The 17,055-nt window shown below is 39.3% G+C and overlaps 1 protein-coding gene across 3 annotated transcripts in view; it reads right to left on the reverse strand.

Moving 5' to 3' along the window:
- palm2akap2 (PALM2 and AKAP2 fusion) overlaps positions 1-17,055 on the reverse strand; it is a 107,313-nt gene that overhangs the window by 63,029 nt on the left and 27,229 nt on the right. For all 3 annotated transcript variants that reach the window (XM_042509195.2, XM_042509197.2, XM_042509196.2), the window contains exons 3-4: positions 16,530-16,610; positions 9,270-9,391 (exon numbers count right to left, since the gene is read on the reverse strand). In XM_042509195.2, coding sequence (XP_042365129.2) covers positions 9,270-9,391; positions 16,530-16,610 — 203 coding nt within the window. The remainder of the gene's footprint in view (positions 1-9,269; positions 9,392-16,529; positions 16,611-17,055) is intronic.

Here is a 17,055-nt window from a genome sequence, read left to right on the forward strand (position 1 = left end):
ATACAGAGCTCATACAGCTCTGTGCTTCTTCCTCCTTTTGTCACAATTGACTATCCCTGGCTCACACACAAAGCTAAAGATACATTATATATCTCTAGCTCTCTCTGTCTTAAGTCTTCTGTCCCATTGTTTACAGTTTAAAGGGCGCAACGAGAAATTACAGGTTGTGCTGTAGGCAACATGACAGGGCGAGCAGAATGGGTACTAATCTCTACAACTATAGTACTCGATGAGAAGTAATAGTAGACGTCCCATGATTTAATATAAACACAACTTAATATCTCTCAAGTTATAATTTACTTCAGATTAATGTCACATAAATCCTTAAATCCTATAATTCACTCAAGCAACACTTGTTTTACCTCTGTTATTATGTGCACTTACGCAGCCATGGCAGCACTTGTGTATTAATAATATTATCCCAGAGTCTGATTAATAGAAAGGCTTTCTTTAAGTCCCAGCTCAGTCCTTGAGAAGCACTGTTGTATTATACTAAGAGGCCTCTGTTCATCACATTGAAAGCCATGTACTGTGTGCTCTGAGGCTGTGAGAATCTGATGAAAGAAGAAAAAATATCAATTTCAATATTTGCACAATTTGGAATCTTGCTTTTTTTATTCACCTGTGTATCATTTGTTTTTGACCTCACAACTTAATAGTAAAAAAATGTATGCCAGTTTCCAAGAGCTCAAGGTGATGTCTTCAGCTGTCCTGCTGTGGCAACACATTCCCACTCCCAACTCGTCAAATACTGACACTTAGTCAGTGGCTCCACATGTCAAATATGACGCCCTGGATACCCCTCCAGTTTCAGGTAGTGTGATCGGGCGTGCTTTGTCTCACCAACAGCACAAAAGCCAAATTCATTCAGTTTAAAATGACATGAAATGGATAAAAAGCAGCCGATCTACGCTTTGGAAAAGCTGGAACCAGAGAATGCTTCATTTAACCAACTGAAGAGAATGAAATAATTTATTTCTGTCATCATTTGTTTCATCTCTCGTGAAATACATAGAAATGCATTGTAACTCTATAATGTCACAATCAAGCTCAACAAAAAAAAAGTGTTCCTTGAACTAAATGCACCGTTTACAGTTTACAATGCAATTCATGTTATGAAAAAGCTTTCCGACCAGGGAATTAACTGTATATTTTAGGCATGTGGTTCACATTCTCACTTGGACTAACTTTAAATGAGAGCAGCAGTTTAATAGGCTTAAATTATAAGACTGTAACATCAGCTGAAAAGGAGGGTGTGTGAGGACAAAAGCCAGATCGCAAACAGTGTCCCCAAGGAATGACAAGACATTAGTGTTTTTTTGCAAATGGCCGTGACAGAGTACTTTTTCATTTCTCTGTATACACAACCTGTTTTGCTTGAAAAGATTTGTTTTGACATCAAGATGGATGGCCAAATCCTAAATGGTTTTGGTTTTTGGAGATGTGGAACATGTGTTAATACTCCAAGTTGCACTCTGGTGTAGAAGTAAAAAGAAACAGGAGGATGTGTTGTATCTGACTCAATCTACAGTAAACCTCCAAAATAAATCATGGTTCTATTGTGCTCTTAAATCCACTTTATCCGAACATAATGTGTTGGTCTTAAATATGTCTTATTTAAAGATTTTCTAGCAGTTTTGTTTGGTGCGGTTTAGGTGACTGCAGCTTGTTTTCACTGAGGTTGCCTTTGGCTCGGACTAAAACAGTTTCTGCAAGCGGAGAAATTTGACTGCCTCACAGTTCTCTGGTCAGTTAAAAACTACAGTATGTGCTCTCACACTGCCACTGTGGGGAAAAGACAAATATTCTTAGAACGTTATGTAACCTGATACAGAGCACTTCAATGGGCTTGTTGCAATAAGTATAGTTTGCTGTTGCCAAACTGCCTGCTGGACCTCATGAATCCTACTGTACAGACTCCATTTGTCTCTTCAGCACAGTTTAGAACAGACATTTTCTGGTCTAGCAACTGATTGATGGTTAGACAAGATTAAATGAAACATTATTGATCTCCTGTAGAGAAAAAAGGTCACTGCAGCAGCAGACGTTAGCATGGGAAATTAAGATTAATAGGCAAATAGAAAACACCAATAGAACAAATAGCTTTCACGATGAGGAAAATAAGAGAAATCATTGTGTAAACATGCAACTGCCACTAATCAAGGTGTGGACATCAGTCACATGACTTGGACTTGTGCCAGACTCTAATAACAAATTTGATGATTTTAGACTCGACTTTGAATCTATAATATCATCACAATGTAAAAGCTAAGCAGGAACTTGAGGTCAGGGTCAGTGGGAGAAACACGTGCACATATTAGGAGGGCCACATACTCCGGAAGTACACGCGAAAGGTGGAAACTCCAGCAATTCTTATTGGACTAAAAACGCACCATCTCAGAGTCTGGTATGCAGTTCTAATAATACATCCATGGTAAATACTTTAAAAGGTACAGTATATGACATGCAAAGGCACAGACTCATATTTGCTGCGGTGGCCTACTTTTTTATCAAAGCTTCAAACTTAAGTGCATGGAACTCACTCAAATACAAACTTGCATGTCTCTACATGATCATATACTTTCTAATTTTTATAAAAAACTAAAAAACTAAACTCGTCCTAATGACTTCCTTAGCGACACGTCCTGCAGCTGCAGCAGGGCTCACTGTTTAAAAACCACGCCGCTCCCCTAAAATGATGGCAGCATCCGCACAGAGCTCTCTGTGCAATAAGGAAATGAGCTATAATCCAAAAGTAGCGCGGTGTGGGTACGGGTCGGGTCAGTGCCACATAGCTGCTGTATCCTTCTCTCTGTTTACTCTGCCTGTCCATGTAATGATAGGGATATCTGTAAAACTACCGCTGCTGCTGCCACACTCTCTCATTCGGTCTCCCTCTGCAGTATAAGCTTCTTCTCCTTCGCACTAGCCGCTTTTCCTTTCTCGCTCTGTCGCTTTGGGGGAGCGACAGGGGGAAAGCTACCTCATAAACCGCCACAAATGTCTCCTTTTATCTTTTTCTCTGGCTCAATGGCCTTAGGTATGTGTATGAAATGTACAAAGATTGTACTGTTTGTTCTTTTTTTCCCGCCACTTTATATGATTCCAGTTCAATGTCAACAGCAGGCAACACTTTTAACATCACACAAAGACACTGCTGTGGCCCTTATGTCTTTGTTTTTTGTTTCTCATGTGCTTTCCAGTTGTTTTGCATAATCATATGTATAATCTAAAGGGACGCTTGTTCTTTTCTGGCTTCTTTTCAGTTTTTTTCGTCATGCACTTAAAGCACAGTAGCGCTACAGTTGCTCTCCGCAGACAGATATAGCTGTTCTTCCTTTTTCTTTCCTTCTTGTGTATGTGTCCTTTAGTGCATGAAACGATACGAGCATCCATAAAAGAGCTGCTGCCTCGTCTTTGTCACTTTCCGTCTCTAAAATGTCCACCAGTGCATGTGTTATTAGTCTAGCAGCCATAAAAGAGGGAAGGACAAGACGTCTGGGCTTCTAAGCTTTTAGTTACAAGAGAGTGGAATCACTTTCAGAAATGTTTATAGGTGGAGGTAGGTGTAGTTTTCATGGAAATCCAGGATTGTATGTGATTATAGCTTTAGTCTTCTCCCCACTCTGTCTGTCTCTTTCTTACACAAACAAACACACACACATTCTTGTACTTCTAGCATAATTTTAACCGATTGAAACCTAAGCAAATTGTCTTGATTGGGAATGGGAAGAAGTTACAAGAAAATTACCTGACATTTAGCAGACCTCCCTGCCTGGTTGTGACTACTGAGCCTCCTTGTTTGTTTTTTCTTTTGTTTTGTTGTTTGTCCATTTTCCCCCCATTTGTTTGCTTTATTTTTTAGTCATTTCCATCCAATATTTATTAATTATTTTCCTAACTTTTGTGTGTAGTGTACTGGCAATTTTGGTGTCACTGCAACCCATAGGTCTTGTCATTGTTGTTGCTGTTAGTGCGATTTACATTAATGCCTTAATTTCTGTTACGGTCCCTCTTCGGGGGGTGGGAGGGTCGGGGAAGAAAAAATAGAAGAAAAAGGGAGAATTCTTGGTTTCCTGATAGCATGGTGCTTTCAATAGAAAATATAAATAAATAAATAAATAAAATACATAGATTTTTTAAAAGGCTAATAATAATTATAATTATTTTAAATACAATTTTCTTATTTTTCTTTTCAAAAATAAATTATGAGAAACTCAGACTCCTCTCTCTCTCAGGCACACACGCACGCAGATAATGCAGTGTCCATTTCCGTCCTGACACCTCTGTCCCTATCAGTACTGGAAACACTCCGGTCGCCCTGGTTACGGGATATTCTGGGATGGTATCCCACAGAGTGTAAATATAGATGCCACACCCTCTGCCTGAAATACACACAAACACACACTGAGCTGTCTATCAGCGTCCTGTCACGTCCAAAACATCTAAATAGAAATATCTTACACCTTCCCAGCATGACATTACACCTGAATGAATGACAAGTCTTTCATAATTTAGACTGCTTTCCTCCCTGAGATTAATGTTTTAAGGTTGTTTTGTAAAATAGTTTCATGACGGGGTTTCAGTTTCAGGGTTTGTGTGACTGCAGGCACTCCTTAGACTCCCACACATGTGCTCTGTGACTTTATTTCACCCACTGGAGGAGACTTTCCTGAAAGCCTGGAGAATTTTAAATCCCAGACAGCTGAGCTCCTCTTAAAGCAATTTTCAGCACTCATCTGAGAACCTGGGTCACAACAGTAATTGCTTAAGAATTGCTTCTGCTGCATTGCTTATATATAAACATAACAACACGCATATTTAAAGTAAATATCAGCCGTAAGTGAAAAGGCTGTTACTCAGGATGGTGCCCATAAAAAAAAAAAAATGACAGTTGTATCACAAAGAATCCATAAATTTGGCTAAAAACTTATTGGGAAAGTTGGTATCATTTAAAAACTATGCTACCAATGAAAATATCAATACCCTTACAGGCTGTTCTCATGCACTGTTTGTACATACAGTATACCTACCAAAAGTAATGCACCTCAAATAGTATAATCTATGTAATCTGTAAGACTCTGATCATGCGACCAATGTGCTAACTGGAGTAAAGAAGGAAATAATATAAAAAGCAAAAGATGCATGTCAGAAGGCAGATTTGAGTTGTGGATGGCTCAAACAAACACAGGACTTTACCTTGAGTGTATGGGACCATGGGAAACCAAGTGACCTTTGAGTTGTTTTAAAGTACGTCATCAACATGATTCTTTTCTAAAACCTAACCTACATGACCTAACTTTCCTAAATCTAACCTATAACTACATTAAATACAACACCAGTCACTTTTTTAATCATCTGGATACAAAAAGGATCAAAAACAGGTATTGTTGGGCAGGGGAAGTTTGGATACAATTTGGTACTTCTGTCGATACCTAGTGCTGCCTGCAGGCCAATGCCAGCCCTCAAAAATATTTGTGTGGTCTTCAAAGCTGACACGAAATACAAGCATTATATTTCAATCATTCTTGCCTAATTTCAATACTTTCACTTTCAATAGCTTATATTTGATACACCACTCGGCGGAATAACAATTTAGAGAAAGCTACTAGTTTTATTGCAACTAGTGGCACCTTATGAGTGTCATAAGAGTCACTTTCCATAATCAATGCTAGTACTGTTGGCTTAAGTTAGTGATTCAGGGAACAACATACTATTGCACTTTTTCTATGCAGCCCTCAATCACATGGTAGCTCCCTCCATCTACACTCCGTCAGTAAAATTTTGATTACTTAGGCCTTAAAGGCATGAAGTATCCATAACCAGCTCTATAGGAAAGTGAGTCATTTTTGTCATCATTAATGTGTGGTTTTGTCGTTGTGCAAACTGAAGTTTTAGTTTTTTTTATGGTACTTTTGCTTTTAAATTAGTTTTACTTTCACAAAAGCAGGATTTGGACTGTACACTCTAAAAAAAAGTGAAACCACGCAAAAGCCAGGAGTTGTCTTTGGGGTTTTAATTGCTTTTGTAAGTAATTAAAACCACAATATCTCCTCTTTAAAACCGAACAACACATCTATTCAACATCAGCTGAATGAGGTGACTCACACAAAGCTGCTCCACAATCACAACTGTACTTCTGTCTACAATACTCTCTCTTTGACCATTCACTGCAGTTCTGTTTATACCAGAGAGAATGTTATCCTGGACAACGTATGATGTTGATGTTATTCCTGCACTGCTGATAAGCCACTGTAGCTGCTGGCGAACAGAGTCTCTTTCATGCAGAGATTTGACAGATGAGGAGAGGGAGCGTGAGGCTGACTCACTGACGCCAAACTGACCCAAGGCCTCTACAAGAGCCTAATTTTCTGAGCGTGCTCAGATCTCCATCGCTCAAATACATGAACTACGAAATGATAAATCTGCATTACATGTTGGCTGATTGGCTTTGCTTTAAAGTAACAGACATCTGCCTTGCTTTTCACTTCACTATCCTTTACCATATTTAGATTTAAGTTTTTCTCGATGAAATAGCTCCATATTTTCCTCTACTCTTTACTGAATGGTGCCAATAGTTTCTGCTGCTTTAGGCTGTGTTCATGCTATTGTCTTGTCTTTCCAAAAACACACTGGGGGAAAATCCCATTTAGTCTTTTTCCTCTTCACTTTTTATTTTCCAGGCATTTTATGAACTTTCAAGGGCATTCTTGTCCATGCATACATTATGAGGCATCTTTAGAAGGCCTGTCAAACATCCTCACTCTTTGTCAGTACATGAACACATGGTGACATGCAAACCATCAGATATACTGTTGATGTGCAGTGTTTCCCACAGAATTAGGATCTATGTGTGGCATTAGCTGACAAAATTTCCCCTTTTCTAAAGTCTCCTCTCTAAATTTGGATGTTTTTTAAAGGTCTGCAAATGCAGCACAGGCGAAACTTTTCATGAGTTTTTTTTTTTTTCCCTCAACAGCAGTTTGAGAAGTTTCAGTTGCAGGGTGGATAATTGACCAGATGATTCTGCTGCTCTGTCTGTACCCAGAGTACGCTCTGCATCCCGAGAGGTGCAGCGAATAACAGAACAGTATATAATATACAGGGATCCGCCATATATTCATGGACAAAATTTCAAAACTTTTCCATGACTTTTCCAGGACCCATAATGGCACGTTTTTTCCCCTTGACCTGCTTGCAGGAACATATAAGATTTAAACTCTATTCTCAGATAGCTGGCATACATGAGCATGGCGTGAGAGAGACAGTGCAAAAATAGAGCTACGTTTCATCGATAGCTACAGAAAATAAATTTGCAACATTATGTGGAAGGTTATCCATGTAAGATTACTGTTACACACAACAAAATTCCATGACTTTTCCAAAACATTCCATGACTTTTACTAATTCCATGACTTTCCAGGCCTGGAAATCATGACTGTGAAATCCAATGACTTATCTAGGTTTTCTATGACTGTAGAAACCCTGTATATAGAAGTGCTCGTAATGAACGGTCAGCTCCAAAATTTAAACTCTACACATGGCTGCAGATGTTTTAAATGTGGCGGGCTGCCAAAAATAAATGTGTAGGGGAAATGCAGAAATGTAAGATATAGTTCAGTCTCATGAAAAACTATGCTCACCAATCAACCACCTCATAAATGTAATGAATTTTCTCCTAAAAATCTACAAAATAAAAAAACATGACCCCAAATTGCATGTCCTGTCTCAGGAAAGACAACATGCTCCTCTGCCCACTTCTCACACCGTGCTAATAGAGAACATCCACAGCCTAGTATACAAAGCATCATGATGGCAATAGTTGCCTGGCACTCTATTCATAGCAATGATGATCTCACTTCATTGGGGAATTAGTGACTGTCTCACAGCAATGCTTGATGGGAATCAGGAAGCTCCTCCCAGAGACACAAACGCAGGAAGTGCCCACAAAATCGCATCACTCTCTTTTTTTCCACCTTTTTCAACCTTCTCATTATCTCACGCTTCCTCTGTCAAATACAGCCTGCTTTCACTTGCCTTTCTTGTATCTTTCTTTTTCTGCTCTTTGACTTTCCTTGTTCCCTCCTGTCAGCTTTCGTCGTATCTGTTTTTAGACAAGATGTGTACAGTAGCTCTTGGTGTTTGTTTTCACACCAGTGCACGATGAAAATGTAGATTTTGCTCTAAGGTTACTGAACTGCTAGATTCCAGAGCTGCCCTGCAGAATCCAACACCTCCAGTGCTTCTCCAGTTACAGTGTATCTGTTTTAACCACTGGGCGATACTGGGTGTGCTGTGTTAAGCCACATATAGTTTCACAACATTAGAGATCTATACTGGGACTCTGATGTAATTTTAGGATTATATTGTTGATGTCCTCAGTGTTTGATGTAGCTAATTATCTATAGAGTCCCAGTTCTTGATTTGTAGCATCACATGTGGTAGGCTCGTGCTGATATGTTGTTCCCTGAATCACTAACTTAAGCCAACACAACTGAATCATTGTAGCATGTCTGACACAGTTGTTGTTTTTTTAGTATCATTTTTGGGGGGCTTTCTCTTTATTTAGAGTGAAAGGGGAAGAGAGAAGGGATGACATGCAGCAAAGGGGCAAAAGTTGGAATCGAACCCGTGGTCAATGCAGAGAGGACATAGGCACACGGGGTGCCCGCTCTATCAGGTGAGCTACTGGGCGCCCCAACATAGTCTGGGGTGTGGCGATATGTGAAGTACTTTTAGCTGGGAGATGTGGTCAAGCGGCAAGTTGATAAGGATAGATGAACAGATAAGGAGAATCATCTGTATTTCTGACAGCATTGAAAATCCATGTGGATTTCTTAATACCCTGGTATACTGTAATACTTTGATACCGCCCAACCCAGTGCACACTGAATGTTACTGATTTAGTCACAGTAATTTAGTGTTTCCAATTTGGACCATGTGGACAGGATGTGAAAAGACAGCATGTGCAAGAGTTGAAGACTAGATTGAAGACTAGATTTAAGACTGCAGGGAAAGAGAAACAGAATGATATGACTGGTACTTTAGAAATCAATTCAGTCAAATCTGATGACCGCATAGTGCTGCATAGAGAAACAGATGTGCAATAAAAAAAACAGGTGCAACGACTTTCGTTGTTGTTATTCTGTTACTCCCATCTGCTCAGTATGTCAGACCTGATCAACAATGCCAAAACTAGCATGAAGACTTAAAAAAAAAAAAAAAAAAAAAAAGCCCAACACAAGTGTGAATGTGGTGTCCAGCCGTACCTTTGTATTATGTCTTCCAGCCTCTTGCCTTGTTCTTCATCCTGCTCCAGCTGTTTCCGCCTTGCCTCCTCTTCCTCCACCCCCATCCCCTGGAGGAGCCATCGCTCACGCATGGCTTTGGACTGAGAAGGAAACGGAGATACGTTAAATGATGTTACATATTTTGCATCAGCTCAACGATGAATGTAAGGAGCAGAGGAGCTATTCAAACTACAACCTATATAGTTCAAGAAAATTCAACCCCATCAGACTGTAAAGAGTCTGCAGCAACACCACAATGCTCTTCTATTAGCTCCTATTTTCCAGCCTGGTTGTGATATTCTCAGACAATATTAACAGCCAGTGCACCTCCATTATGGAAACTGATTTGTAAGAGATTCGTGAGATGACTGCCAAGCACAGCTACAACAAATAAATAAACACGTAGGCCCACACACGCACACAGTTTTACATAACACAGACAGACTCTAAACTCAGTTGTTACTCACAGGAAAACACTCTTTGCTGAATGTGAATCCCACCAGGCCAAGAGAATTACAGTAATTAGTGATCTAGTGCAAGTTATCTTGTTACTTTAACACTTACAGAGGCCTACATTTACGTCGGTGTCACTGCTGTCTGTCAATGGAGTTTTTCATTTGCAAACAAGGATGTTTTTCTTCATTTCTTAAGGTTTTCTTTGGACGTTAACCCTTTTGAACCTCAGCAAATTGGTCTGATATTTGGTCCCCCCCCCCGGTTATTTGATTTCTTTTCCAAAGAAATCAAACTAATTTGGTCAGATTTAAATGACTTTGAAAGGCATCTGAATCCTGCACAACAACACTGCTGTCAGTCCAAGTTTCAAAGGGTTAACACATTTGTTATTCCTAAATTCTTATGAATTGACTTTGTGTTTCCATTTGGGGATCTTCTGCTTTTCTATTAAATTATACTTTGATCATTTTACTGCTGTTTGATGAGACAGATGGTAAAAAAATCCTTCTATAGAAAGCTAAAAAAAAACTGACCATATGAATATCTGCTATCCAGCTGCTGCCTTAAGACACACCAAACTGTCCATCTCAACAGGGATAACGTGTAATGTAAGCCTTTTCCTCTCTTGCACTACCTCTTTGCTGTTTTAAGGTTTTAAAGATGAATGCCAGAGCTGTGTGTTTATGTCTCTAATGTCTCGTCTCCGTCTGGTACTCTGTTTTGTTACCACAACAGAGTCGAGCGGGAACACTGAGCTTCACCTTTGGCTGTTTGCTGTCAAACTGTTGCTTGGCTCTGGGTCATAGAGCTGACAATTAACAGTGTACACACACACACACACACACACACACACACACACACACACACACACACACACACACACTGACACACACTGACACACACTGACACAATGAGCTCTGCTGAAATTATTCCAAAGCATTTTACCACCTGCTGTCAGAATGTGGTGGCTGGGCTATTTGTTTGTTTGTGTTTGCCTGTGTGGCTGCTGCACACCCACATAGGCATACTAACCTTACATAGCTCATGTGTATCATCACATACTCAGAATTATCAGTCAGAAATTTATATTTTAAATATTTTTAATTAAAAGTTGCACAGCCTGTTGGTCAACTATACCAAATATGCCTTTCTAAAATCTAATTTAACCGCTGAATTAAAATGTAGACAACACTAAAACTGAAATACCTTTGGATACTTGTACACTTTTGTGCTTGCTTATTGACTCATTTTTTTCCTCTGCCAAATCATTAAGATAAAAAAGTGCATTGGAATTTGTAATGCAAAAAATAGTTTTAAAATCAGAAATGCATGTTTTTTTGGCTAAAGATGATGCAAAATACATTAATTTGGAGTCTGGAGTTGAACCTACTTTAAAACATGGGCCGGTTATAAGAGATTGGCCTCTTGGCACATATGCTAAAGCCCTCACCACCTCTCCTACGAGCATCCACCCCTCGCTCTTCCACAGCTCCAATCTCTTGTCCGAATATGGTCACTTCTGGCTCCAAAAAAACAAGATGTGGATGGCCACAATGCCAAAGTCAAGCTTCAAAACGAGAATCCACAAACCAATAGATGACGTTATGGTAGCTAAGTCCATTATTTATACAGTCTATGGTTGATATGAGGTAATATAAAGGACATTTTGCATGTGAAGCCCAGGGGGAGGCCCTAGGCTTGTGCCTGGTAGGCCCATTCAGTAATCCATCCATGCCTTTTACCAAACTAACTGGTGCTATCAGCCTTTATGCAGCATCAAAGATCACAGCACACACATCATTTATCCAGAGGATGCTGCTGGCCTGTAGCTGACCTTGACCTCTGACCTCACTGTGGAATTTTATCAACAAAGCACTACTGTACAGAGAAGCATCATTACATATAAATACATTTTTGGAGTCAACAAAACAGTGTTGAATAAAGTAATGTTGAATAATTGAGCAGTTGTTTCCTCTGAGAACCAGTCTGCTCTCTCCTCTCTCACGCTGTTTTACAGACTTTCCATTTCCTGTTGAGCTCTGACACACATCCACTCTAAACTGCACTCTTAAAGTGAAGTTTTGAGGCCGAAGAAGGTCTTTGCTGTTCATCAGAAACTGAAATAACAAATCGACAAAATGTATAAGTCAACCAGCATGGGCAAGGTTAACTTTACTCTGAACTTCTCCTGATGTTTACATGGTCCTAGACTCAGATCAACGCCTCCTTTCTGAGAGGCTTGAGTCTTACAGCCAAGAGGGTCTTATCAAACCTCTAGGCTCCAGTCTCCATTTCCTCTTCCAGGCGGCTACGTCTCTGGAGAGCAGACTACAAAGGCTGCTTCATGCTGCCTGGCTGTGTGGCACTCAGAGGTAATGGCCATTAAATGGGACTGTGTGACCAGATGCTGATTACATCTGGAGTTCAAGCCTGTTGGTGTTGTATGCAAGAAACACACTAACAAGAGCAGTACAACGGCTTTGTAGGAGCTCGATTCCCTGTGAAGCTCAGTGGAGGACAGAGGCAAGCGCTAACATGTTTAGGGAAGGGTGCATTTAGAAGATATTTAAACTTCTTTTAAATTTTCTCTGGAGAGAATGGGAAGTACAAAGGGGATGGATACAAGACGCATATCTTCTTACATATGTTTGATAACTGGATGAGCTTTTGTCTTTTGATCTTGCATCATTTCCTGTGCAGCAGGAAGGAGCTACCAGACACTGAATGGGACGCCCTGCTGGATACGCAACGACCCATGAACTGTCATTCCCAATCCCTGTCCCTTCACTTCCTGTCACCTCCTTACTATAGTTGGGAACAGAACCTTTCACTTTTGTGCAGCAGATGGAAGTTTAGACTTATTTTTTAAAACTGAAATTGCATTTTTGTCATTAGGAAAGTACCGGAAAAAGGTACCATTGGGTACCAGTACCGGTGTTTGAAACTAGATTTAATCAAATTAAATAAAACTGGAATAAATGTTGACTGTTTGTGTCAAATTTTAAGAAACTCCCTGGAGGATTAGTTGAGATATTGTGTTCACAAGAATGAGATAGATGCAAGATCACAGCGACCTTGACCTTTGACCACCAAATTCTAATCCCTTCATCTCCGAGTCCAACTGAATGTTTGTGCCAAATTTTTTAAAAAATTAAATCAAGGTGTTGTTAAGATATTGCATTTGCATTCAAGAATGAGACAAATAAGGTTACCATAACCTTGACCTTTGACTATCAAAATCTACTCAGTCCAACAATGGGTCCAAGTCGACATCCGTGCAAAATTTTAAGAAATTCCAAAAGGCATTTTCAAGATCTTGCGTTTAGGAAAAAAGGATGGACAAACTTGCGTTCCGATGGACAACCTAGACACCGCCTCTGGCCTCTTACCAGCGTGGAGGCAAAAGAACAGACAAGTGTTTAAAACAGCAAGTGGAGAAGCTGATATGAACTGGAGATTGGCTGAATTACTATTAGCCAGAGGTAGAGAGTATGAAAACAAGTATTTATAAGCATGAAAATTACATTTTCTTGACTTCCCTGGAGGACTGTGCAATGCAGCACAACAACACAAGCTAGTAGTCTAAAGTGTAGCAACTGCAGTGGTTTGAAATGTCAGCAGTTGACGTCATACATAATTTGTTTTGATTATTACTTTCCATAAAGAGTAAACCACTTCAGGTCAGAAAAAGGAAAAGAAAACAGTATCAGAATGACGTGCATCAGCATTCAAGACACACATGGAAATATAAAAGTCATATATATCAAATATCAACTTAACACTGACACAACATTTCTACTTGCAAATGCTTCTTACACTAACACCAACCTGACCTAGATTAGTGTGAATGTCTGTTCTGCAGCTGAGCCCAGACTGCAAAAGTCTGGACTCATGACTGTGATCAAACCCCGGTACTACATCTGAACCTTGAGTCATGGTTGTACGCCAACACACACTGCGCACATGGCTTTAATCAATGTTCCTCTCTTGTAGATATTTCCATAAGTGGGTGTTAAACACTGGAAAACATCAACAATCAAGACTTGTTTAATGTGGGATTCATTGATGCCAAGTGTCTTTAAAATGCTCTAATTAGAGAAAGGAATGTATTTTTATTGCAAATGTTAAAGCTGGCTACCATACATATTTGTTGTATAATAGGCACCCATTCACCCTACATCTGTACAGCATCTTGGACTGCAGGATTTTCTGAACAATTCCTCTTATCCATCAACAGTACAGTATGCAAAAAGTGCACCTCACATGTTCTAAAAATATAACGAGGAAATCACAGTCATAAACGTCACGAGCAGAAGATTTAGCAGAATGTATTTTAAGGCATGTCACACTGTGCATCAGTCATCATAGGGTACCTATATCTGTCTCCACCTGACAGGTCAAGTCATGTGTTTGCCTGAGCTTGTGTGCAAGGTCAAAGGACTAGTTTCTCATTGGTTGAAAGGTTCAAGAACTCCACATGAATTACCGATATCTGAAAACTGTTCATTTTCTCAAACTCACAATCTGTCAGCAGTTTGTGTCCCCCGTTTACGCACTTGCTTACTATTTGAATGTCATATCAATGTTTACTTAAAACACAATCTTGGCTTACCAGTAGCGGCTGGCAGTGATTATTAGGGGGATATGTTTATGAGCGTTTGGATTCAAGTGTTTTTCTGGAAAGAAGAAAACAGCCAGGCCTGCCCTGCTTGGCCAAGGGAAACTCTAATAAGCCTGCGCACCAGGAGCACTGAAAATTTGGATGTTTCGATGGAATGAACCGCTACCTGTCAGCCAGAAAGTGACTCACATATTCATCTGTACACGCAGGTAATTAAACACACATGCATGTACGTGTAAAAGCAGGAATAGAACAACACTGTAAAGAATGGCATGTGATGTATCTATAAGAGCACATGCTGTCTCTTTAACTCTTTAACATTTAGGGTCAAGGCCAGAAGAACACTTAGCAAAACAAGACAAGGGGGTTGAGTAGATTAAGAGAGATGAATGGGTAACACACACACTCACATACACAAACATTTGTAAAGCTTTCTTGTGAGCATCATCACTGACTCAATTCATCCATTAACTTTTGACCCTAACTTGAGCTCTCTGCTCTCTACTCTACCTTCATTCTGATCTCACCCTTAAACCAATATCTGGACTTATACTGTTAAGCAAAGCTTAATCTCTTATCTTTCACACAGAGTAGCCCAGACTTTTGCAATGTTCAGTTTAGTTAGATTAGATCAAACAGTAAAACCAGGCAATGAATATATAGCAAGAAATAACATAAGTAAGCAGAGAGGTCTGTAAGTACATTTTAGTGCAGGAACACTTTCATATATCCCAGCAGACATAGAGTTGGGCTAACTATAGTTTCTAATTGAATCTTTGCATCCCCATAATCATTTCACCGTATATACAACACAGGGTCTTTGACACTACAGCATTTCTGTTACTGACACCGCTGAGTCAGATCAATGATTTGACTTTGGCGATTTGTCAGCGGAATTACACAAAATCTACAGGAGCAGTTTTCATGAGACTTGGTGGAAGTGAGTAGCATGGGCCAAGAAAAAAAATCAAATTTTAAAAAGGATCTGAATCGCAGGGAGGATATCGATACACAAATTATTTTTCATCCATTTTTTTTAACTAGAGACAACAGGCTGATCAAGATACTCCTGGGGAAACCAAGGTGTTCTCAGGACAGATGAGATATTTAATCCCTCCAGTGCATTCTGGGTCTGCCCAATGGCCTCCTTCCAGTTGGACGTGACTGGAAAACCTCAAATGGGAGGTGCCCAGGAGGCATCCCGAACCACCTCAATTGGCCCCTTACGACAAGAAGGAGCAGTGGTTCTACTCTGAGCTCCCTCCAAGTGTCTGAGGTTAAACAATTATTAGAGAATTGTTTGTTTTTTTTTTACTTTTGTTAAAATTGCGAGATAGGGCATTTGGCCTTGGTGGAATATTTACCATACTACCGTACTTTGGCCAAATACCTTAATATTGATATCGTGACGATTTTGTAGTGTTGTCTAATGTTGCTTTCACAAAAGATGAACACAATGATATTTATGATAATTATTATCAGTAATGTGGATATCATGACCAAGTGGGTAAACTGAAATAGTATAACAGCTACAACAGTTTCGTAAGTTCAGAAAACTACATCACTTAATTGTAATGAAGCCTTAAAAACCAAGAAAAGACACTTATGATATTATGATATTCAAAATCTAAGATGATATTTTTTTTAATTTTTTTTTTTTACTTTTTCGCTGCTTTTTTTATGAGTTAAACAGTTTGGCTTTCACATTACAGAAAAAAAGAGCCTTGCATTTACATATGTATCAAATGGATCAAAATCCTTCACATTAGCTCTATATTTTTCTGTCAAAATCATTGACACTTCTGTGATGATGTCTTTTCCATATGACTAGTATTTGTACGGAGAGATAGGAATGAGTTCCTTGACAAAAATATAAGCCATGTGTGAACAGGTATGTGCTCAAGGAAGTTGGGAACACTTAATGAAGTGAGATTATAGATGGACCGGCTGTTATTTCACCAGCACCATGTTTTAAATATACTCTAACTCCTTGTGTTTGGATAGTTGGTTACCGACACTGTGCTAATTTCAAGTTAAACTGTAAACCCAGTTCTTAATCCTATATTCTCCTGCTAAACATAGATTTACTTGTTCCAAATTCTGTTATTCAAAAATAACTTCCTATGCAACACACACACACAAACACATAAACACAGACTGACCTTGAGATGCTGTAGTTGTAGCACCAGGTCATCGAGCTGGCTTCTTTTGTCTTCAATCTCTGTTTGCCGTTTTCGCTTCTCCTGGGGGACAAAAAAACAAAAACAGAAGAAATGAACATCGGAACAGATCAGATTTATAGTTTCATCGGATTCTATTATTGATGGGCAGTGAATAGACCAGAGCTGAAATACGTTGAGCATAATGTTGCAATAATGCATGCTGTTGTATTGATTGAAGTTTTTAATATTTATGCTCATCATCTGTAAGAATCCCTTAGGGGTCAATTAAGGTTTTCATACATTCAATTTTGAAGGTGAGCGGAGACTTAATGGCTTCTATACAACATACTGTCCAACTCAGTTTAATCTGACACAGTCTTGTTTAGTCTGCTGTGCAGATGATGTCACAGAAGCTACATCCAAGTTTCTCCTCAATTTAGAGTTTAAACAACATAGTAAAAGACCAATTATACATTAATATATTTAAACAGGCAGTAACTCCAAAGCGGGACTTCCTATTTAAGAA

Source organism: Plectropomus leopardus, chromosome 20 (genome assembly GCF_026936395.1).
Source record: "Plectropomus leopardus strain MGB_pleo_1.0 chromosome 20, ASM2693639v1, whole genome shotgun sequence".
NCBI classification, from domain to species: Eukaryota; Metazoa; Chordata; class Actinopteri; order Perciformes; family Serranidae; genus Plectropomus; species Plectropomus leopardus.